The 25,798-nt window shown below is 36.4% G+C and overlaps 1 protein-coding gene across 1 annotated transcript in view; it reads left to right on the forward strand.

Moving 5' to 3' along the window:
• The window catches only part of TANC2 (tetratricopeptide repeat, ankyrin repeat and coiled-coil containing 2), a 372,574-nt gene that overhangs the window by 237,613 nt on the left and 109,163 nt on the right, over positions 1–25,798 (forward strand). The window contains exons 8-9 of the mRNA XM_080825462.1: positions 1,667–1,930; positions 16,901–17,026. Coding sequence (XP_080681588.1) covers positions 1,667–1,930; positions 16,901–17,026 — 390 coding nt within the window. The remainder of the gene's footprint in view (positions 1–1,666; positions 1,931–16,900; positions 17,027–25,798) is intronic.

Below are 25,798 nucleotides of genomic sequence, written 5' to 3' on the forward strand. Positions count from 1 at the left end.
TGCCTTTGGCTTAGGTCATGATCCCAGGGTCCTGGGATGGAGCCCCGCATCAGGCTCTCTGCTCAGCAGGGAGCCTGCTTCCCTTTCTCTCTCTCTGCCTGCCTCTCTGCTTACTTGTGATCTCTGTCAAATAAATAAATAAAATCTTAAAAAAAAAAAAAAAAGTAAACTACAGGCCAGTATCGCTCATGAACATAGACATAAAAGTCCTTAACAGAATTCCAACATTGAATCCAGCAATATATAAAAAAGATAATAGGGCAATATACAAAAAGGATGTGTCAGGGCACCTGAGTAGCTCAGTTGGTTGAGCATCAACTATTGATTTCAACTCACATCATGATCTCAGGGTCCTGGGGTCGAGCATCAACTATTGATTTCAACTCACATCATGATCTCAGGGTCCTGGGGTCAAGCCCCATGTTGGGCTCTGCGCTCAGCAGGGATTCTGCTTGAGGATTCTGCTTGTCCTCTGCCCTTCCCCCTGCACACACACACACACACACACACACACACACACACTTTCAAATAAATGAATAAATCTTTAAAAAAAGGAGGGGAGAATGTGTCAAGAGTAGGTAGGGGTAGGGAGCGTTGTCATCTTTGAGAAGCCTAATGGTGACTGCCCACTCCGATGCAATCAACAGGTAGATTTTGCCTTGGAACTAGACTCCCTTAGTATCAGTGAGGATACAGAGACCAGTTGGCAGCACTTAATTCTCAGATACAAGGAGGACTTATTATTGTAAAGAGCAGAAAGTCTCGAAGGCAACGAGGGTGTCTTCCTTTGTAACTCATCTTTTCCCCTGTTACTACAAAGTCCAGAATTCCATTTACATTTCCAAAGAGAAAACCTCACTAAAAGGGATTATGGAAATTACCTAATAAATTTAGGTCTCTTCTTTTAACAACAAGTATATTGAAGATGTAAGAAGAGAATATGAACTAACCTATTAAAAACTCTCCTGGGATGACCTCTTTTATTCTTATAATTATTGCTAAGATTTTTATAATCTTGATTTTAATGTTTTTAATCCTTGCATTTCTAGCATTGATGAAAGTTTTTTAAAATCTTCGGGGTTTGTTTGATTTCATGCAGGAACATCTAGGGTTAGCGGTACAAGGGGTAACTGTACAAGAAGGCCCTGTACTACTTCCTTATTTGGACAGATTATTTCTCCTGTATATCCTATGTGTCTACTTAAGGACCGTTTGTTTTTTTCTAATTCTTAACTACACAGAAGGAGCCAGGAAATAAATTTAACTGAGGGAAAATATGGGATAAAAAGAACATAAAGATCTTTTTGAGATTTGGAGGACTCTCCAGCAATCCATGAAAATTATATAAATTCCCTTTTTGATGAAATTCTGAAATTTTTAGCATTGATAGGTTCTAGTTGTAGATCTTTAAGCACTGATGTATGAATGTGTTTAGTTCCATTTAGAGTTGTTAAAGTAAATACATAACAGATGTGAGAGAAAATATATAAGAATTATTTTGCTTTCAATTATTTAAAGTTCATGGAGATGAAACGATCATCTGTAACTTCTTAAAAATAGTATCGTTACTACTCTTAATAGCTAGTCATGAATTTGCATAGTAGTAAACAGCTTAATCTGTAAGTTTGTGAGGGTTTTTTTAAACTTGTTCTACTCTCTTTTTCAGCTACGTTGACAAGCTATTCTGAAAATGTAGAACGCACAAAATATGTTGGGGAAAGCAGTAAAGAATTAGGATCTGGAGGAAACCTAAAACCTTGGCAGTCTCAAAAATCCAGCATGGATTCCTGTTTGTATCGAGTAGATGAAAACATGACGGCTTCTACCTATAGTCTGAATAAGATTCCAGAGAGGAATTTGGAAACAGTTTTATCACAATCCGTACAGTCTATTCCTCTGTATCTTATGCCACGGCCAAATTCAGTAGCAGGTAAGATTTTTTTTTTTTAATTGACCATTTTACCGGCTTATATACTGGAATGAAAGCAAATTCTGCTTTAACAGAATTTTCCATTCATCTTCTTTGACTAAGCTATTCTTTTGTGTTTGGGTAATATGCACGTGTGTATCTTTTTGAACCTGGCTTTGAATATGAATATCATCATATTCAAGTGGTTATTTAGTTCTGCTCCCAGAGTGTGTAACAGCATGCATAAAATCAGAAGTAAAACCAATAAAGTTTATTATTGAATTTCTAATTGTATTTTTTTCACATCCGAAGTCTTTGAAAAGATTTCAGTTTGAGGTTTTTAAAAACAATAGTGTTAAAAAACATTTTAAAATTAATGTGTATTTCAGTAGAAGTTGTGTTATCAGAAATCATCATCCATAGTTTGAGGGAGTGACAGGCAGGCAAGGCAGAGCTCAGTATTTTCAAAATACCCCGGTCATCCTATCATAGGAAAATCACCAGGTACCTACATTGCTAAAGAATAACTCAAACACTCCTAGCAGTCTTAGTCATAAACTCATAAAGGAAGTTTGGAGCCATTATCCTTTAGCAGCTGTTCAGAATTGATGTCAAAGGATATTTTTATACAGCTAAGTTGCTACTTAATAATTCAGACCAGGAGCTTTTGCAGAATAGTTGGCATTTTCAAAATGCAACCTTATCTAGATTTTGTCCGTACTATAACATCGTAGTTATGTTTGTCTTTCTTACTTGCCTGATGAATGCCTGAAAGGTTTGTCTCTCTGACACAAGGTAATAAAACACTTATTGTAGTTGGGAGCTCTTTTTTCCCAGATACAATGATTTATATTATACAGATGATAATGTGATGCTTCTTGCCTCTTTGTACCTTTTCTAAAACATTGCTCTTTGTTCCATTGTCTGGGAGACCATCAACCTCAGTCATCACATGTGATTATGTGGTAACTGTAGGGATTTTAATATTAATTTTTCAAGATTATGCACTTTAAATAGTGACAGAAACTTTTCTCTCTTAGGTTGTTTGGAATATATTGATCCCTACTAATGATGTCATATTAGAATCCTAGAATGCTGTAACTTAAACAGTGCTAAGCAAATTCAGTCTTTCCAGAAAAGAACTGTTTAAGTCCTTGCCTGCATAACATTGAGGAAATATAGCTACCAGTCTTAATGGTACATCCCACCTTCTTAACTAAGCTGCAGCGATTTATAGGAAAATTCCGGCTCTGCTATTAGAGAAGGGCACTGAGCACTTGGTAGGAGTCAAAAGTATAAGCTTCTCTTGTCCTCTTTTTAGTTTACTGGAGAGATTATAAAGTACTTTGCCCTTCTTAAGAATAAATATCTGTATTCATTATTTTACCCTATTCAGATGCTAACCTTAGGTTGTACAAAGAATTGTCCAGGACGAACTGGCCAGATATTATCCTTCTCTCTCTCTCTCTCTCTAAAGTTTTCTAACACTCCTGTTTTCTAGGAATTAGCACAAGGCAACTGTCATAAGTATCAGTGAGTTACCAGTTCCTTCTCTAATACATATAGAAGAAATTGACTGTATAACTCCATCACAGAGAACAGAACTTAGCTTTTTTACAGAGAACAGAGAACAGAACTTTAGCTTTTTTTAGAACTTAGTATTTTAATCACCAGGTAAAAAATGCCATTTAAAATATTTTTTTTTTAAACTTTCCAAAGCAAGCAACATTTTATCAGGTGAAGAGTACCTTTTTTTCTTTTACATGGGTTGTAAGATTTTCGTTTATTTAGAATTTTATCTTGCAAGAGCTGATATTCTAGTTACTTAATAAAATCTTTTAAATTGTGGTCAACTTTCAGGGAATTGCCATCCAATCTGTGAATTTTGAGGACTTCTAAACTACCTCTCATGGTATATTTTTTGGTAACTGCCATTTAGCAACTCTACCCCTTATAGGCATCAATATATTTGTGGCTACACTTCAACTTCAGTAAGTCTTTGCATATTCTTTGGGACACTGACTTCAGCAAATATTAGGATAAGAATTTTACATGGGCGCCTGGGTGGCTCAGTGGGTTAAGCATCTGCCTTAGCTCTGGTCATGATCCCAGGGTTCTGGGATCGAGCCCCATGTTGGGCTCCCTGCTCTTCCGGGAGCCTGCTTCTGCCTCTCCCCTCTGCTTGTGCTCTCTCTGTCTCTCAAATAAATTTTAAAAACTTTTAAAAAAAAAAAAGATAATTTTACAGAGAATTACAGGATGGAATTCTAATTGACATCCATTGCTGTTTTTGTAAAATAGTCAGCCTCACTGCTCTAATACAGTAATTTATAAAGTACCATAGGAACACAGAGGAGGGAAGCATCTGAACGCCAAGGAAGGAGGGTAGAGGCACCTAGGTGGCTCAGTCAGTCAAGCGTCTGCCATCTGCTCAGGTCATGATCTCACAGTCCTGGGATCAAGCCCCATGTCAGGCTCCCTGCTCATCAGGGAGTCTGCTTCTCCCTCTCCCTCTGCCCCTCCTCCTAGCTCTTGCTCTCTCTCTCTCTCAAATTAATTAATTAATCTTTTAAAAAGGAGGGGGAGAGGGTAGAGAGGAATAGAAGACATCACAGAAAGGGATGAGCGAGAAGTCACAAGAAGGACACAAAAAAAGAGGAAAGGCACCAAGAAGTGAAGGAACTTGGCATGTTACTGGCATTTCAGCATGACCAGAACCTGGCGTACAGTGACAACATAGTAGAAAATGATGTTGCAGGTGATACCGAGGAGCTTCTGTGCTCTGATGGTATTAGGTTTATTTTGTTGCTAGTCAGTATAAGCAGGAGCTGTATAACCAGATTTGCAGATTAGAAAAATAGCTATATACTCAACCATATAGGATGAACTGAAGGAGGAGAGCCTGGAGTTAGAGAAAATAGTTCATCAAAAGCTTGTGGTATTATGCAGAATTATAGGGAGCGAATCACCAGGTATTGGTAGAGTTGAGAAAATGGCCTGGGAGATTTTCTTCTCTTATTGCCTTAAAAAGTAACATTTATTAGATTTTTTTTAAAAAATACAGAGAAATACAAAGAAGAAAACAAAACAAAAATGAGCCATAATTTCCTTGCCCAGTAGTTCCTGCTGACATATTCTAGAAATTAAAGATTCATATGTGTTACATAATATATATAAAAATCAAACAAAAGTTAAAATTCGAACAAAAAAATATAAGAGAAAAAGCCACTCCTCTCCAAAGGTTAATATTACTTATGAGTCTTTAAAGTATATATATTATACATATAATATCCAGATTATATATGTAATACATAATATATACATATGTATGATTATAATATATGTAAGAGACATGTGAGGTCAAAAAATCAGTAGGATTTATAGAGAGAGAAATGGAAACATATGTTCTTACAAAGGTATACACTTTTATTTGTTAATAGCCAAAAATTGGGAACATCCCGAATGGCCCCCAGCAGTTGAATGGATAAACAAATTAGATCATATCCTTCTGATGGGTACTACCTAGCAGTAAAAAGAAATGAACTATTGATACTGCAGCAATGCATACAAGTTTCAAAATGGTTACAATGAGTGAAAGAAGTCAGACAAAAAGGAGAATATACTATATGATTCCACTTACAAATTCCTAGAAAACACAAATTAATTCATAGGCACAGTGCACCTCTTCTCACAGCACACCCATCTGCATGTGCTGGTGTCACCCAGCTCTTGGTGTTGCCCGTGGGAATTCCGCCTCAGAGAGCAACTCCAGTGTTGATACTCTGGCTTTTCTTTTCTTCTGAGTAATGAAATGTCTTTCATCTCTGACCTACATGTCTCATGTCTTCCGCCATCCCAGTTTGTTAGAAGTAGAGTAAGATATCAGATCCTTCCTACTTCCTGGCAGTGAGATACGACTGTGGGCATACCCACAAAATTAAAAGGAATGACAATACCACGTGTTAGTGTGGATGTGATGCAGTTGAAATTGTCATATATTGCTAATGGGAGTGTAATAATAAACTGGAACTAGCACTTTGTAAAGGTGCTTGGCAAGGTCTATTAAAGGTGTCCAAAGCTGTTTATGCATGTTACCTAAAACCTATCAGTTCCACTCCTGCATAGAATGGCCATCAAAAATAAATCCCCAGGTGCCTGGCTGGCTCAGCTGGTAGAGCACATGACTTTTGGTCTCAGGGTCATGAGTGCAGGCCCCGTGTTGGGCATGGAGCCTACTGGGGAAAAAAAAAAGTCTTTATATTCACCAAAAAATAACTAAAATAAATATAAATAAATGTAAGAATGTTCATATCTATTTTATTCATAATACCCAAAAGCTGAAATCATCCAAATGTCTGTCAACAATAGACTGGTTTAATAAATTTTATATAACAATGAAAAAGAATGTTGTAGCCAAGATAACATCATGGAGAGGGCATACTATATGAAATATGTATATTTATATGAAGTGTAGAAAATTAGACAAAACTATGTCATTTCTATGGTGATAGAACTGAGATAGTGGGTACCTTTGGTGGGAATGTCAAGGGAGCCTTCTATATCTTGATTGAATGGTGGTTGCATGGGTGTGTACACATACAGTCATTTCTTGAGCTATGCACTTAAGATTTATATAGTTAACATATATAAGCCATACCTCAATTTTAAAAAAATGTATAAAGTATTTAGGCTTCTGTCTTTCTAGAAGAATTTTCCCTTTGGTTTAGAAATAGTGGTTCTTGGTGACATAACTAGGTCTTTGAAGAAATACCTAATTTTAGTGTTGACTAAAAGTCACCTAGGGGTGGGGCGCCTGGGTGGCTCACTGGGTTAAAGCCTCTGCCTTCAGCTCAGGTCATGATCCCACGGTCCTGGGATCAAGCCCCGCATTGGGCTCTCTGCTCCGCAGGGAGCCTGCTTCCTCTTCTCTCTCTGCCTGCTTCTCTGCCTATTTGTGATCTCTGTCTGTCAAATAAATAAATAAAATCTTAAAAAAAAAAAAAAATCACCTAGGGGCGCCTGGGTGGCTCAGGCTGTTAAGTGTCAGACTGCTGATTTTGATTCAGGTCATGATCTCAGGATGTTGAGATCAATCCTCTTGTCTAGCTCTGCATTGGGGGTGGAGTCTACTTGGGATTCTCTCTCTTCCTGTGCCCCCCACCCCTCTCTCAGAATAAATGAATGAATATATACGTGTGTGTGTGTGTGTGTGTGTACATATATAAATTATCCATTTGTTGAAATTACTAGGTTAGTGTATATATATGTATGTATATTATGTATATACATATATACACACACATATATACATATACATACATATATACATATTATATATATAATATATATACATACATATATATGTATACTAACCTAGTAACTTCAACAAATGGATAATTTACTTAAATTGTTCCACGTGTTAAGACCATAAACCTAGGATCAGTACCCAAACTGGCCAGAAATTATTTTAATTGTCACCTTAGTTCAGTGTTAGCCTAGATAAAGTCCTGAAGTAGCAGTCTGTATGTGAATTTATCCTTTTTTAAAAAACAATTATTTTGAGTTATGTTTTACATATCATAAAATTTACCCATTTTGAATAATCTACCCAATTTAGTAATTTATAGCATATTTACTAAGTTATGCAACCTTTACCATAAATCAATCTTAGAACATTCATCATCCCAATAATATGTCATGATGACATGGTCCTCATGTCTATTTAATATTAATTTTATTCCCATCCCCTGCCCCAGGCAGCCACTTATCTATTTTCTATTTCTGTAGACTTATCTTTTCTGGACATTTTGTATAAATGTAGTCTGTGGTCTCTTGTGTCTGGCTTCTTAGCATCATGTTTTTGAGGTTCATCTATGATATAGCATGTATCAGAAGTTTGTTCCTTCTTATTGCAAATAGTATTCCTTTGTGTGCCTGTACCACATTTTATCCATTCACCAGTTGACAGGCATTTAGGTTTTTTCCAGTTTTTGGCTATTTTGATAGTGCTACTATGAACATTCGTGTGCAAGTCTTCAGATGGACATATGGTTTCATTTCTCTTGGATAGATACCTAGGAGTGGAAATGCTGTATCATAGGGTAAATTTATGTTTAACTTTTTAAGAAATTGCCAAAATGTTTTCTAAAGTAGCTGCACCATTTTACATTCCCACCCATAATGTATGTGTGGATTCCTCTTTCTCCACATTCTCTCTACCGTTTGTTACTGTCTTATCTCTTACTATCGTTACTTGGGTGGGTGTGGAGTACTGTCTTGTTATATTTTTAATTTGTATTTTCTTAATGACTGATGGTGTTGAGCTTATTTTGTGTTGGATTGTTTGTCTTACTGAGTTGTAAGCATTTGTTGTATATTCCGGATACAATGCTTTTATCAAACGACGGGTTTGCAAAATATTTTCTCCAAGTCTGTTGCTTATCTTTTCATTTCTTCATTGATGTATTTTGAAGCACAAACATTTTGATCATATCAGTTTATCAAATTTTTCTTTTTGTGGATCATGCTTTTGGTGTCATTTTTTATCTTTTTAATAGAAAGTACACTGTTTATATCATAAACACCACAAAATAATGATTTTTCTTTGTTATGGAATTTATTTGTTTTAAATTCAAGTATTGGAAAATATTTTCTGTACTCACTTAAATTCTTTCTACCCTCTTCTTTTCTTTCTCCTGCCCCTCCCCCATGTTCAAAAAAATAAAAGGGATAACATTAGCCTGTTTTGCTATGCCCATAGACCGTAACTGTTGATTATTTTTCCATTTATCACAGTGTTCATACCATAATTAGAGCCTTTCTGGCTAGCACAGATTTTCGGATTCTTAAGTAGTACTGATCATGTTTGCTCAAAAAAAAAGGGTAAAAGGTAAATGTACCATCAGAAGCCAGATAGATCAGGGGTTCCTGGGTGGCTTGGTTAAGCATCTGCCTTTGGCTGAGGTCATGATCCCAGGGTCACTGCTCAGTGGGGAGTCAGCTTCTCACTCTCCCCCTTGCTCCCCCAACTTATGTGCTCCCTTGCTCTTTCTCTCCTCTCAAATAAACAAATAAAATCTTTTTTTTTTTTTAAGTTTAAAAAGGAAGAGAAAAAAAAGAAGCCAGACAGATCTGTCTTGAAGAATAGGATTTTATACTCTCCGAGTAGTACAAATTGAATGTATTGGAGTATGAGCATACTTCATCAGAAAATTGGTTTTTATCATTGTTGAATGTAATACAAACAAATCTAGTGTTGCCTACAGTGCTAGTCATAGGTCAGGGAATAGTTTGTATTGGATTGTTTTCTGTATCTGGAAACCATGGTTTCAGTATCCTCACAAAGAGGCAGGAAAGTGAACTATAAACCAGAGGACTCCGTTATCTTTAAAATTTAATAGGTTATAGGTTGAAAATGTTTCCAGAATGTAGAGAAATAAAGTTACTTTTACAGGGAATAATCTTGCTAACTGTGTAATGTTCTATAAATGTTTGGTAAGACCACAACCTCTGATAGTTAAAATGATTAGGTATCTAAATCATTTTTAAAAACAATTTCTTAGCTGTGGAGGGTCAGCTCTCGATATAGCTCTAGATATACTTATTTTCCTTTACTTTCTAATGTGCACATATGAGTGGTTTCCCAAAGTGTGGGAAGATCAAATACTCAAATCTCCTTAGTGAACAGGAGTAACTGAGGATTTCAAATCTGAGATATTTATTTATACTTATTAAATTATTCTAAGCATATGAACAGTTGAGGGAAAAAATAATGCCAGTTATAAAAGGCCTTGTTCAAATCCAGCTCTTAAATTTGCCTTCTTTTTAAACTTTATTTCAGTATGAATAATATAATTACTTTAGAGACAAAATAACATTGAATAATGATGTGAAAATACCATTCACATCACTTCAGAAAATCTGGGGGAATAATTGTTTAAATGGTCCTTGCTATGTTATAGACTTTTTCCTACTTGGGGAAGAGAGTCACCTCCTTTGCTTGAGCTCGCTGGCATCTTTATGGGGCCACATCTTCTGGCAGGCCCAGGAAATTGTCAAGGAATTATTTAAATTAATTTGCTGCATTGAATTCCAAAGAATAAAATTGACTTTATTATTCCATATAACCCTTGATTTTAAAAAGAATGGGAAGGACACTTTTGTAACACTTTTTACTTAGAAATGGGGTCAGTACATATTCAGATGTTTATGGTGATTTTTAAACATTTTTTTCTGAGCTTTGAACTCACCTGCAACATAAAAGGAAAATAGATATGTAAGGAAATCTTTAAAACAACCATGTACTGGGGCACCTGGGTGGCTCAGTCCATTAAGCATCTGCCTTTGACTCAGGTCATGATCCTGGGGTCCTGGGATCGAGTCCCGTGTCAGGCCCCCTGCTCAGCAGGGAGACTCCTTCTCCCTCGCACTGCCTGCTGCTTCCCTTGTTTGTGCTCTCTCTTTCTGTCAAATAAGTAAATAAAAATCTGTTAAAAAAAAGAAGAAGAAAGAAAAAACAACAACCATGTACTCATTATTAACTATTAAAATAGAAGTCTGATTATTCTAAGTATAAATATATTGATCCATTAGATTGGTCCAAAAGCTGTATACGTTTAGAAACATAAAGATTCAAACAAGTGAAGTCTATACTTAGATGTATCATTTAAAAGCTCGATGATATACCATATATGAAGGTAGTGCTATTTACTGAAAATAAAAACTTTTAACTCGAATGACAAAGTGATTAAAGCTGAGTTTTGGCAATCTCTACCTTCAAGGCTTGAGTTTTTCCTAGAGTACCTCGGTTTTCTGAATATAAATTCAGATGTATAGATTACCTTTAAATTAAAACTCTAAGATACAGAAAATTGAAACTACTGTCTTTTGTTGTTTTCAAAATGTAAATCACTACTGCATGTTTATTTTTTAAGCCTGTTGTGCTGAAAGGAATTAGACAATTTGTGGACTTGCGGTTGCATGGCAGAAATTATCGGAGAGTAGGATGTCTGTGATCTCTTAAAATGAGATTGGCTGGGAATTGGAGGGATGTGGACGGCAGGAATAGTCACTTACAGCAGCTGTCCTCATTGCTTTGTGTGAAAATGAGGAGTCTGTCAAGGAAACATATAAGCAGTGGAAGTCAGTGAGAATACAAACTCTCAGCATCTACTTGCTAATCTTTGGAGCTGCACATTTTCCTAAGAAAAAGATCTTAAGAATCAGGTAAATGCAAAATGGGAATCTTGGGGGATTTAGGTGAATCCAATCAGAAGCTGTAATGAGGATCTTATGAAGAAGAAAATATGGGCTTTTCAGCAGTCAGAATGTTGATTTTATGCATCAAGGGTATAAGGACAGCAGAGTGGCTTCTTGCCCAGACTGTAGCAAACATAATGTCATTCCAAGCTCCCTGCTCAGGTCAGCCAGAATGACAGTCGTTTGTACTAAAATCTGTTTGTACTAGTGACAACTGATATAAGAAGAAACAATTCAGGCTGGTTTCATACTCAATATAGAGTTGCCTCTGGAATGTTTTGTACCAAATGCTGTCTGCTGGATTTTTTTCTGCCCACTTATTTGTTAAGTTATTTTGACTTCAAAAAGTATGTCAGTTAAATGTTCTATAAATGAATCAGCTGTTCAATCCTATGAGATCTCAAAAAATATATAGATGCTCCCTTTTTCCTCTTCCCTCTTCCTTCTCTGAAAACAAGGATTTTTAATGACATAGATTTTATTAGAGAGATTTTACATAAAAGTTTACTTTTTAAAGCATTTTCTTTTCACATAATTTTTTTAAATTGTATATTTGTTTTTCTTCTTTCTTTTGTTCAATCCAAGTTACCTAATTATCTCCTATGCATGTATCTGGAAAATGTTCATTAAATATTATAGTATTAATTTAACTTGATGGAACTCTCTCAGATAAAACATGCTAGGACAGTTTCACAGTGAGAGTACCACCGTGAGGTGGAAACATGTATGTCCCTGTAGATCTGCCATTGGTGTTTGTATGTGATGAAGATATTCAAGACATTGTTGCTATAGCCACCTCCTTCATCCTTAGCTTTCAAAACAACCCCGTAAGAAAAACCTAATTTGTCATTCATTGATCATTTAAATGTAGCCAGAACACAGAGTGTATGTCAAATACAATTATTCAGTTATTAGACAAGTGTTTACTGAACATGTACTGTATATATGGCAGGCAGTGTTCAAAACACTTGAGAAACATCAGTTAACAAAACAGAAATCCCTTCCCACCCCCCACGAAGCTTATATTCTAGCCAGAGAAAATAAAATAAAGGTAATAGGTAATTTATATAGTATGAAAGAAAGTGATATCTGCTATAGAAAAAAGTAGAAGAGGGACTTCAAGACAAGTACTTCAGCGGTACTTGAAAGAAGTTTATATAAACATCATTGGAGCCGAGCATATTATCATAGTGATGTCTGGTAAGCATTAAACAGAGCAATGAAGAGGATGAAGCTAGAGCCAGACATATCTCTAAATCTAGGTATTTAGTTCTGTATTAAGCATAAGGTGCAGAGTACTTTGATTTACTCTGAGGGGACAGGGTTATCAAAGATGAATCAGACATCGCTTTCTTGCCTTCCAGAACCTACTATAACAAGGGAAGACAGCAATGTAGACAAGTAGCTGAATAACACAGATTTAATTAATATATGTATGTGGTTGCTAAAGGGGAGAAGCAATTAATTTTGACTGGAGGATCAGTCAGGGAAGCAGAGAAAATATAACTTGAGTAAATTTGACAGAGTGAGATGTTTAACAAACTACAACAGACTTCTCAGAAAGTGGCTTACAAATGGAAAACATTCAAGTGATCATGAGGGAGAGTACACCTATACAACTAGTGGAACAAAGGGCCACAGCTAACAGAATTTCAGGTCTCCTGGCTCATCTTTCCAATATTTGTCTCATATTCCTTTAAATTATGGGCAAGAATTTTGAAAATGATGAGGCAGTGAGAAGCAAAGTAAGACTAAGGAGAATAGTGATTTAATAAGGGATACGAGCAGTGAAAAAAAAATTTTGGATTATTTGATAAAGCTGTGATAGATTCAGAGATCAACAAAAAGAAGATACTGGTTGCTAAAATAAGAAAAAGAACAAATGTTTGAGTAGACTTAAGTAGCACTAAACATAATTTATTTGCAATCCGGATTAAAACAGTAGTTCCCCATCAGCTGATTTGAGGTCTGTCTGTGTCCTGAATCAGGCTTCAGAGCTCTTGCACTTGACACCGAAGATCACTGTTTTTCCTTAGTTCACTGTTTGCCTATGAGTATCTGGATTTGTAGAGGAATGAACCGTTCATTCAGCTCGATAATTACGGTATTTGCCTTTTTCTCCTAATGTCATCTGACTGAAATTGAGACGTGCTCATTCCAAAATAGCTTTACTACATTTCTTGGTTTTGCAAAGTAAAGCAATAAAACAACTGATGTCCATTTTCCAAGGAATTAAGATGGTAAAGGTTCGTTTAGCAAAGCTTGTTAAGTTCACACTAAATGTTTAGATTTAACAAATGCTGCCAGCAGCTCTTTTGGAATAGGAAACTGACGCTGTGAAACTGAGGCTGGAGCTGGTAGTACCTGCCAGAAGGTCTTTTCAGTAAAGAGAAATTAAAATGAATTGTCTGTTATTCAGATCTCTACTCAAAGTACAGATCTCACTGAGTTTAATCTCTAAAAGATTTATAGATGAATATAATACAGAAAAATAATTTAGGAGAAAGGGCCATTTTTTCCTTAACACAGCTTTTTGCTCCACTCCACGTTGTTGCTGTATCATTCCACCTACTGTTAAAGAAATACACATTCTCTTTTTATTAAAACGTATCAAACCATTTTAGTGCATTGACATTTTAGCAAGAGAATGTTGCTTTAAAATTACATAATGTGCCATTAATATTGCCATAATGGTAACCCGAAACTAAGCACTCATCCAGTGGTTAAAGTTTCCATTTGAGTTTTATTTTGATGTGAGTAAAAGATTCTTGTTGTCATTAATACTCTTTTCATATTACTCTTAGTTTATCAGCTTTAGAAAGTACCTTATCTGTATTTTTCATATTAAAAAAAAATAACAAATTTGGGGGCTTTTGTTTGTTCTCTTATTTCTTACTGTGGGAAAAATATTTGAAGGGTGAAGATTATTAGTCCGGGCTACACCAGCACTTTCACTTGCATTCTAAGGTCTCTGTTGCCCAAGTTTGATTACTGCTCTTTGAAGCCATAAAAAACTAGGAGTTGAGGGGAAGTGACAAAGATGAAGAAGGGATTAAAAAAAATAAGCCTTTTAAGGAAGAATTTAAATCTGTTTAAGCTTTAAAGATGGGGGAAAGGGGCACAATGCAGAGAGCACTCACTGGACTGATGATGACCAGATAGCTGGTTTTGAGGCCTGGCTCTACCGTAAAGGAGTGATTCACTGTAGACAAGTCACTCTACAGTACTAATCTGTAAAATGAAGCTATTTGACTGGTTTGGGATCAACAGATGTTCTATTAAAAGGCCAGCTAGTAGGTATTTTAGGCTTTGCAGGCCAATATGACCTCTCTCGCAACTCTGTTGTAAATGAATACTTAAGGAACAGGCAAGGCTGTGTTTCAGTAAAACTTTATTTACAAAAATGGACAGCAGGCCAGATTTCACCTACAGGCCTTAGTGTGCTGACCTCTGGACTAGGTGACTGTTAAGATTCCTTCCACATCCTCATTCTGTGGTATGGCTTTATTACCAACATCACATATATGAAAAGATTGCTGCTCCACTACATTCTGTGGTGTATGGGTCAGGGGCTAGCCAGGATACAAAAATCGTATTTTACCAGAAAATTCGATATGTAAAAAATGGTTGACTATGTTTAAATGAACTGAAAAGGTAAAAAGGAAACACTGAGGTATCATGGACTTAGCAACTGCAGGAAACAGCTAGCATCTCTGAGCCTGCGGGCATAAGAAGAGGCTGCGGTTATTAACCCATAGAAACTTGGAGGAAAGGCCCTACAAAGCTGAAACTCTGATCTCTGTGTAAGAGGCCCTGCTCAGCTGATGGTAATATTTCTCTGTTCCTGCAAGGGTTCTGTGGGAATGGAAATTCTGAGGGCTCTTTTTTTTTCCCCTCTCCCTTTCTTCTTCCTCTCCTCCTCCTCCTCCTCCTCCTTCTTCTCCTCCTCCTCCTCCTCCTTTTTTTTTTTTTTGGTAGCTACACACAGACAGGCAAAGAACCATACAAAGGAAAACAGACTTAGATTAAAGCAGGAAAGACTAATAAACATAAGAAAGAACTAATTCACGGAACCACATTAGAGTACCAGTGGGAATAGTGTAAGTCATTGTCCACAGTGTTTTTATATGAAAACTTCTGTAGTTATTTTTTCTGGATAGTTTTAGTTTCCGAATGCAAAGATCAAGATCATCTCTTATTCCTCTGTTACTCTCCCAGTGGGAATGATGTAAGAGTCATATCTCCAGTGTTTTTAAATAAAAGATTAAATAGTAATCTCTTCTGCATCGTTTTAATTTCAGAATGCGGAGATCAAGATTATCTCCTACTCCTCTGAGACTCTCTCCCACTGATGTGTAATGTGACATTTGACTTCCTTTTCTTGGTTTACTTCCCAAGATGAGCTTTCAGAGACTTTTATTTCCCCATAGAAACTATATCTCTAAATTTGGAGAATTCCTTTTGTCTAGGTTTCTAGCAGACCCAAGTAACTGAGGTTATTGCAGTAGTTGAAGGACGAAGGGAATATATATCTCTTGAACATGTTCTCTCTTGTTCTTTTCTGTTTTTCTCTACCCCTATTCTGTTTTTCTCTGTCTTCCCCGACCCCCTTTTCAGCTCAGAGAGCACTTTGTGACTTTCTTTGTGCCACTTAGTCATAATCCACCTTAGATTGTTGTTTGTGTCTTACCTCAACTAGGGATATGGACAGTACTTCATTAGAGCTCTGTAGCCAAGAGTGATCTCATTTTGCTTCCTCTCACCCACTCAAAACAGTTACCAGAGGTAAACTGGCAGCCATGCCAGGGAGGGCCTCAAGAACAGGGCCTGGCACACAGTAAACTCTTGGTAAATAATTGCCATTGAAGAACTGAATAACCCCCGGCACAGAATCGTACATAATTAGCAACAAACTGAACCAACAGTTTAATTAATAATTTATAAGCTCTAAATAATTGTATTCTGACAGAAGTTTGGGCGTGTTATTGTTAAAAACTGTTTTGTCTTTAGTGCTGATCCTTAATTTCCTCACTTTTTGGTTCATTGTGAATGTTCCCAACAGCTCTCAATATATAGCCGTGCCAATACCCATGCATTTTCCCTTTCTCTCCTGTGGCTGGGTTAAAGGGTTTATACATGCAATGGGGGGCCTTTATTACCTGACTATGTTTGGAGGGCAACTAAGTGTTTCTTGGAATTCATGGACATTAGCAGTTCCCTAAAGGCTCTTTAGCAGTTCTCTATCTGTTGTCCTAGTGCCCATCTTTCCAAAAGATACACACACATGAAAATTGTTTTCAGAATGTTTTCATATTTCATTCTTTAGCATGAAGGGAAAATGTCAGAAACAGAGCTTCATGTTTTTCTTACAGCTCAATATAATTTGGAACATGGTTCTCCACTGATGATGTTTATGCCTTTTTCTACAAGTGGTAGTTGTGACCCCAAAGAAGCAAAAACTAGTAATTTTTGTTGTCAGGTACAAGTGTGTTTGCCAGCCTGTTGCTAGTACTCTTCATAACGTCAGGCAGTTGATAGCGATGAAGGAGCTGAAGACAACTCTTGACATTTCCCCCCGCACATGTTCGGGACACTGATGAAGACCATGAGTTCTGCAAACTCTTGGTAAATGTATGTGCTGGAATAAGCTCTGATTCCCAAGTTCGGGAGATAGAGACTAACTGAAAGTGTTCTGAACTTATATATTCTGACTAAACTTTTCTGTCTTGTCAGCCACAAGCTCTGCCCACTTGGAGGACCTTGCTTACCTGGATGAGCAGAGACATACGCCTTTGAGAACTTCTCTTCGAATGCCGAGACAGAGCATGGGCGGTGCTCGCACACAACAGGATTTAAGAGGTTAGAACTGCAGAAGGGCTTTGCCTGGTGATGCCCAGGCAAAAGTGGACATGGGCAGTAGGCAAAAAGCTTGTTTCCTATTTCCACTGTTACTGAAGCCTCGCTTAAGAAATGAGCATGTCACCATAGAAGAGAAAGATAAACACCAATACATTATACTCATCATAGACATTGTAATTTTGAACAGTTGGAAACATTGACCCTTGAAATTCTCCAAGGAAATAAGAGTAAAGGTGGTGATGGAGGAAACAACCTAGATTTCAGAAGTGGGTGTTGATTCACTTCAGCCCTAGTGCCCCTGGTGAGCTTGGTGCTAATGGTCACATGTTTCTTGGAGAATTCATTTTGTTTTCATCCTAGTGGCCATTTCCAGTGACATACAATAAGTTTATTAACTTGGAGTTTTATACAGTGCTTCTAATTCTCCCCTGGCAACATTTAAACCACTTACTCTTTTCCCACTCAGGCAACAGTTTCTTTACATTTTTTATGCATACTGCTCATTTCTACAATCAGGAACCCAGTCTTTTCAAAAACTTTTCATTTTGTTGATCCTTTCCAAAGACAGTCTAGCTGAGAAACGTGTTAGTGGTATCACTGCTTGTGCTTCTGGCTTGTTCAAAATGAACCAGACCATTTCTGATCACCTTAACAGAGAGTGGTCTGCTTTCTCTAATATGTCATCATCTAGAGTTCTAATATCCCAAGTCCCTTTTTAAAAATTATATCTCCTAGATTATTTTCATCTTTCCTCTGCTCTCCTCCTCACCACTTGTCCAGTGCTAATCCATATAGGCCAACATGCGTAACTCACACAGGAAGGGTTACATTCATGCCTCCTGTCCATTCTGGAAGTCATGGTGCTGATAGTTTATCAGTGATGACTGGGCAACTAGGAGCATAAAATAATTGGGTGTATTGCTGCAGTTACCAAACCTCCCATCAACTATAGTGAGTTGACGCCTGTCAGTTTTAGTTCCCAGTCCTGTTCATTCTCCTCACCATTTCTTCAGCTAAGCCACGTGCTAGTTGCTTAGTGTATACAGTTGTGTATTTCCAGCCTCGGAAGTGGAATTCTATTTAGTACTACTTAGTGCTGATTGATTGGTTATATCCAAAGCCTGAATAAATCTAATCAAAAGACTGAATAAGTGATTTGTGCTAAAACCAGTATGCATAGCCATAATAAAGAAGTTTGGACACCTGATTTCACTCATATGTGGAATTTAAGAAACAAAAGGAATGATCATAGGGGAAAAAAAGAGAGAGGCAAACCAAGAAACAGATTCTTAGCTGTAGAGAACAAACTGATGGTCACCAGAGGGGAGGGGCAGGATGGGTTAAATTGGGGATGAGGATTAAAGAGTGCACTTGTCTTGATGAGCACTAGGTATTACGTGTAAGTGTTGAATCACTAAATTGTACACTGTACATTAACTGGAATTCAAATAAAAAAAAAAGATTGGATACAGCTATTGATCTGTATAGACCTTCAGATTTGGCTGAAAATCTGCTGCATTGACATCACCTTGTATTTCATGGCTGGAAGACATACACTGTTTATCCTGTTTTGTGCTCTGCTAGTCATTGAATGATGGATTTCATACGACAGGCATACTTCAGAGATCTTGCGAGTTTGGTTTCAAACCACCGCAGTTTTAAAGTAATATCACAATAGAGCAAGTCAAATGGATTTTTACCTATAAAAGTTATCTTTACACTATATTGTAGTTTATTAAGTATATAAAAGTATTGTCTAGAAAAAACAATGTGCATACCTTAATTTTAAAATACTTTATTACTTAGGGGCCCCTGGGTGGCTCAGTTAGTTAAGCATCTGCCTTCGGCTCAGGTCATAATCCCAGGGATCGAGCCCCACGTTGGACTCTGTCCTCGGTAGGAGTCTGCTTCTCTCTCTCCCTCTGCCCCTTCTTCTGCTCATGCTCTCAGTCTCTCTCAAATAAAAAAAAATTTTTTTTAAATCTTTGAAATACTTTATTACTTAAAAAATGGCAACATCATCTGAGCTTTCAGTGAGTCATAATCACTGATCACAGATCACCATAACAAATATAATAATGATGAAAAAGTTTGAAATAGTGCACACATTCCCAAAATGGGACACAGAGACAAAGAGTAAGCAAATACTCTTGGAAAATGGCACTAGTAGACGTGCTCAATGCAGGGTTGCAACAGACCTTCAAATTGTTTAAAAAAAAAAAAAAAAGGAATTATCTGCATGTGAAACAAGAAAACAAGGTATGCCTGAAAGTAGAAAATAACATCTGTTGACAGATTGCAGCTGTATATTTTTGAGAACCCTTCTCAAAGGGTTGGGTTCTCTTAATACTTGATGGTGTCTATCTGCTCTGGTAGGTAAAGACTTAGTAAGATCTTTGACAGATGCATTCTAGTGAGCATGATATTTAGACACAGATAGCGCTTATATCCAGAAAACAACAAAAAGCTTTGCTATAGCCCTGAGCTTCAGCCTCAGCGTTCAGTAAAACCAAAGCGCATCCGAAGATTTTCAAAGCATGCCTAAATCTTTAGAGAGCTCTCTGCCTGAATAATGCATTCCTAACAAAACGAATTTTATATTCTTGCAGATAGTGTCTCAATTTACTGTTTACACTACTACTTGAAGATGCAGTTTTTCATTGATAAAGGTGCTGTAATAGGAGTGTTTTAGTTTCTTAAAGTTGTTCTTTGAAGAGCTTTTTGTTCAGCAATCCAAAGAGTTAGAACATGCCATTCCGTTGAGTACTTTAATCCATAAGAGACTGGGTGTTTACTAAGAAATATTTTGCCTTCTAAATTAGCATACTAATCTTCCCTTAAAAAGCAACATGTTATCTTAATTACTATTTACAGATGAACTCTTTGTCTCCTGATATGACTTAAAACACATTAACAAGAAAGGAAAGCAGACTTGGATTGACTTCCGTTATGTTTCTATAGACCTGCTTGGCAAGCCTTTATAATTTGTACTTGTTATACCCAAACATTGTACTTCATCGTAGAAACAGTATTATATTGTTTTCCTGGCATAATTTTAGAAAACATGTCACATCATGGTTTCTGTTTTATTTAAAGAGACATACAAATTTCAGTCATATTTTGGTCTTACATATTTTTCTTCTGGCTGTGATTGAAGTAAGACAACTTTACCCCAGAAAAATAATAATGTGATTGAAACCTTTTGTGGTATCTAAGATAAATCTTTCTACACTAGAGATAGATCTTTCTATACTTTAAAATATTACTCAGACAAGTCCTATGAAATAGTGAAATAGTTTTTCTATCACAATTATCATAAGTGATGGGTTTTAAATGACCCTGGATCTTCAGAGAAGGTAGTTAATGGTCAGATATACTGTAGTGTATCCGTTGGCTACTGAATTTACTTGACTGATTCCCAGCATGGAGATTATCTGAAATAATATCTTTTGAGGATAAGTCTAAACAGGTAGGTAGCAAACACTTTTTGGGCACTTCATACAGACATTCTTGCATTATTCTATTTAGAGCGGTGGTTCTTGAACTTTTTGGTATCAGCACCCTTTTATACACTTAAAAAAATTACTGAGGACGTTAAAAGCTTGTGTTTATGTGAGTTATATTTATTGATATTTGCCATATTAGAAGTTAAAACTGAGAAAGTGTTCAAGTATCTGTTCGTTTTTCAAAGACAATAGTAGACCCATTATTTGTTAATATCACATAAGCTCTGGAAAATTCTGCCATACATTTGTGAGAGGATGAACACGGAAAAAGACAAGTAACCTCTGAGTATTAAATAATTATGATTTTGTGGACCCCCTGAAAGTGTCTTTAAAAACTCTCTGGGGCCTCCAGATCACACTTCAAGAACCATTGGTTTAGCAATTGGAGGTAAGTGCCTTTACATCTTTAAGGACCATAAAGTCTATTTACAGAAATAGGAAAAAGTATAGTTTTAGAATTGGTTAAAAGTCATTCATAGGGGAGCCTGGGTGGCTCAGTGGATTAAAGCCTCTGCCTTCGGCTCAGGTCATGATCCCAGGGTCCTGGGATCGAGCCCTGCATGGGGCTCTCTGCTCAGCAGGGAGCCTGCCTCCCCCTCTCTCTCTGCTTGCCTCTCTGCCTACTTGTGATCTCTGTCCGTCAAATAAATAAATAAAATCTTAAAAAAAAAAAAAAGTCATTCATACACATTGTTTAACAGTACAAGGATAGAGCTGTACTTCTCATCTCTGTGACTTATTTTATGACTGGAAGTTTGTACCCTACCCACCTCCCCTCTGGCAGCCACCAGTTTGTTCTCTGTATTTAAGAGTCTGTTTTGTTCATTTGTTTTTTAGATTCTGTATATAAGTGAAATCATGTGGTATCTGTCTTTGTCTATCTAAGGTTTTCACATCTTTTTATATTTCCACACTAGCAGGACTCTTGTAGCTGATAGGCTGTACTCTTCTTCGAGCTCTGGGTAGAAGTACTTTTTGAATATTTGTCCTGAGTTCACTTAGGTTAGATACTTTCATTCTGGAATTCTAAGCTATCTGTATGATTCTTTAATCCTTTTATCACTAGCATTTATTATGCTAACTTTGTGTTAAAAGAGCCAGCCTTTAATTGTGTTCTTTAGTTGTGTTATTTAAATACAGTGACTGAAACCTTACAGATAAGAGTTGATGCAAAATGGCTCTGTCATTGAGTGCTGACCATTCTGCCTGAAATCCAACACTTAAACAGTTGCCAGAGTACCTGTGCAATAAATGTTTATTTGAATTAATTAAAAAAAAAAAGACTGCAGGCATAGTTCACTTAATAGTTGCCTTAATAGTAACTACGGTTGTTTGATCATAATGGTAGTGTTTTAACCACTGAAGCAGAAGTTGCTGGGTAACATCTAAGCTAGAATTTGGATCTTAAGTAGGGTAGTAACACTAGCATTTGCAAGGGGGAAAAAAAAAAAGAGCACAGATAAAATACAGAATAAAGAAAAGCAATAGAAAGAATTTTTTTAAAAATCCGCATTTGCTTCATTAGTAAAAAGTCTCTCTCTTTTTTTTTTTTTTTTAACTTCTCAAGGCAGCTGTTTTGAACAACTGTTCTACCAAAATTGATGTTTCCAGAGACCCAGCCCAACAATGGGGAGAAGGTCACATAAGTGCACTGTCCAAGATCCCATTGCAGCAAGTTAGTAGATTCCTAGCTGTCAGCCATCCAAGAGCCTGAGCTCTCATGGTAAAACAGTTACAGAAGATTGTGTACTAGGAGTGCAGAGTAGATAGCTGGCTAGCCAACCATGAATGCCTTTTCTAATCTCAAAGCCTAAAGTCTTTGATAGATATTAATTTGAAACATTATTGAAGTTTTTAATTTAAGTTTTAAACATTATTTTGGAGTCCATTTTTAAAAGTTTAATCACCATTGTGTTAATGTGAAGTTAGGCTAGGAATAACCTACCTGAAAACTCTCATTCTTTCTGACCATCTTAATGGACTCTCTTCTTCCACAGAGAAAGACAGAAACCAAGTTTGCTGTCTAGCCAAAGGAAGGCAGAGGTTGTTGGTTTTTATGGATAAATGTAATAAATCTTATGATGGAAGACGTAAAGGGAACAAGGGGGAATTAAAATACACAAAACAAATCATAGCATACTGATTTCCCAGAGTAGCTACTTGGGGTAAATAACAATAAATTATTAATTATAATATTCTAACACTGTTCTGGTTGAAGAGATTATAAACCTAATTAAAATTTATTTCCCAATATATGTTGGTTTCCCTAGGACTTTTACTAAATCCCATTACTCAATGACCACTCACAGGCATTGGCTTTAGTTCACAGCTACCTTAGTAGATACTAGGTGGGAGGGCATATGTGCAAATGATAATCTGACTCACTGGCAGCATTTATATGAAACTGACCTTGCCATGGTTAATGTCGCTTTGTCAAAGCAAAATGTTGAATTTTCATCAAATAAAATCAGTGCATCACAATATTTGTGAGTCCCTTTTCCAAAACAATGAATTCATTATGAAGATGACTAAGATGCATGTCATGAAGCTAATTCTCTTGCATTAGCCCACTGAGTCACACACCCCTGAGGTTCTTAGTCATCTTGATCATGACCTGGCTGGCTCTTACAGTTACAGGAGAATATTTCCATCATTGTCTTCTGTCTCACTGTTCACTATTCTATTTTTACAAGATTAGGTTTCTTTTAAAATTCAGAAGTAAGATTGCATGTACATACTGCCTATAGATAAATAGATAGTAATATATTATAGATATATATGTATACATATAATCTGTATAGATAAATAAATTATAATCTTTAATTATATGAAGTTGATCCTTGCACACCCCAGTCAGCTCTTTTGGAAAGTACCTTAAAATCTGAAAATGCAGTGTTCAAACTGGTTATCTTTGAATGTCTGCTAGAAACTAGTTTATGCTTTTTGTAGTAGTCTGGATATGATTTTTTAAAGCAGATCATTACTTGTTAAAGGAGCTCAGACTGATCTGGTTTTTATGTAACCCAGCCTTGTTTACTAAATTTTATCCTAAAGTTTAAGAATCCAAACAGTAGCTAATATACAACAGAGTTCCCCTGCATGACCCACAAGGGAGAAATAACCTTTGAGAAAGAGAAGAGACTATAAAACACATCTATAAAAATCACAGGGTCTTCTAACAGGCACATATTGACCCCTTGCATTAAATAACACACTACTTAAAGAAAACCCATGGAGTAACATGAAAGAGATTCTAATCATGATATCTAATTCTGCAAGAATAAATCACTGAAAATACTTTTAAATGCCTTAAGTGCAATAAAGGAAAAATAAGTAACCATTAGGACATTTTGATTTTTGATCTAAATGAGATTTAAAGAATCGGCTTCCCAGTTAATCTATCATTATTTTCTCCAAAAGTGACTAAATCTTATTAAGTAATCATATTGCCAGTAAATTTACTTAGGTAACCCTTTGCAAAACATTTTTTGATTCTGTAAAATGATTTAATCTTTCCACTCTTGTATATAGAAGTTCTTTTATGTTGGGGTGCCTGAGTGGCTCAGTTGGCTAAGTGTCTGCCTTCGGCTCAGGTCATGATCACAGGTCATGATCTCAGGGTCCTGGGATTAAGCCCCATGTCGGGCTCCCTGCTCAGCGGGGAGTCTGCTTGTCCCTCTGATTCCACCCTTCCCCCTGTTCACGCTGTCTCTCTTGCTCACTCACTCTGTCTCTCAAATGAAATTTTTTAAAAGTTTTTTAATGGAATTACTCCACAAGTATAATAAAATATAAAAATGGAAAATTTCCTTTGTAAAACTGTAGCTGTTTCATCACTGAAAGTTCACTTAAAAATGTTTAATCTTAGGGGTGTCTGGATTGAACGTCTCATCTTAGGGGCTCAGTCATTTGAGTGTCTAACTCTTCATTTTGGCTCAGATCTTGATCCCAGAGGTGTTGGGCTCATGGAGCCTACGTTAAAAAAAAAAAGTTTAATCTTAAATTTCAAGTAATTAACCAGTTTTGATGTTCCAGTAAAAATATGTCTCATACCTCACATTCAAGGCCAACAATTTAGTAGCATAAAACTGTTGACATAGTTATATAATTATTTTATCAAACGTTTCACATTTTAGAAGCTTTACTGTTTTTATATTTTCCCTACATTTTGAGATATTTAACATGAGGAAACATAAAAATTGACAACATTTGAGAGAGTTTGGCTTTCCTTATTTCCCTTACTATTTTCCAAAGGGAAAATCCCTTCCTGAAAATTCCACTCAGCAATGACTCCAAATTTTTCTCAACAAATGTTTTCCTATAAGACTAATGTCAGAAAGCTGAAATTTAATATACAGTTACTTGAGGACTCAAAGTATAATTTTTCAGAGTAAACTAAGCCTCTTCCCTTTGTTACCCCTACATTAATAGAATACAGTAGACTTTTTAAAACACTAAGACAAATGCTGAGTTTGGGACACTTTTAGGCAGATATAAAAATGATAGCTTGCTTTTATTGGAGTTCTTATTCTTTGTAGTCACAGTGCTAAGAGCTTTAAATGTGTTCGTTTTTAATCCTCACAGCTCTTTGATCTAAGCAGTGCTAATTAGGAAACTGGGATTTGAAGAGGTTAAATAACTTGCTTAAGGTTACATATCTAGTCATTGGCAGTGCCAGGATTCACTTCATATCTGGCCAACTCCAGAGGCTATGTTCTTAACCACCATATTATACAATGTTATAGACAGTTATAGACAGTATAATATAAAAAGCAATGAGGAATGTAATAATGTACCAATACAGTGGCTAATTATAGATACTCAGGACTCTGGGGCATTAGGTATGGGAAAGAGAGCTGCATATCAACACTAACTGCTGATGACTGTCCTTTTGGCAACTCTGATCAAACAGGGCACTGCTGTGATTATTTAGCCCGAACTAGCTCCTACTTCCCTATTTCTATTAATAGTGCGCCAATTTTTCTGTGACCTCAGTTTTAACTCTTGAAGTCAGCTCTGAATCACTGTCTTCTTTATCTCCCATATCCAGTCACTTAGGACACCCTGAGGATTCTACTCTCCCAGTTTCTCCCATGTTCTCCCTTCTCAATACTGCTAATTAGTTTGTCTCCCTCCTCTGGTCTTTCCAAGTTTGAATCAAGCTAATGCCTGGCTTGCCAGATTAGTCCTTCTAAAATGCAGCTCAGATAATGTCATTTCTCTGTCTTATAGTTATCATTGCTATCATCCTTCTCTGGTCCAGAAA

The sequence above is a fragment of the Martes martes genome (genome assembly GCF_963455335.1).
Source record: "Martes martes genome assembly, chromosome: 16".
Classification (NCBI taxonomy): domain Eukaryota; kingdom Metazoa; phylum Chordata; class Mammalia; order Carnivora; family Mustelidae; genus Martes; species Martes martes.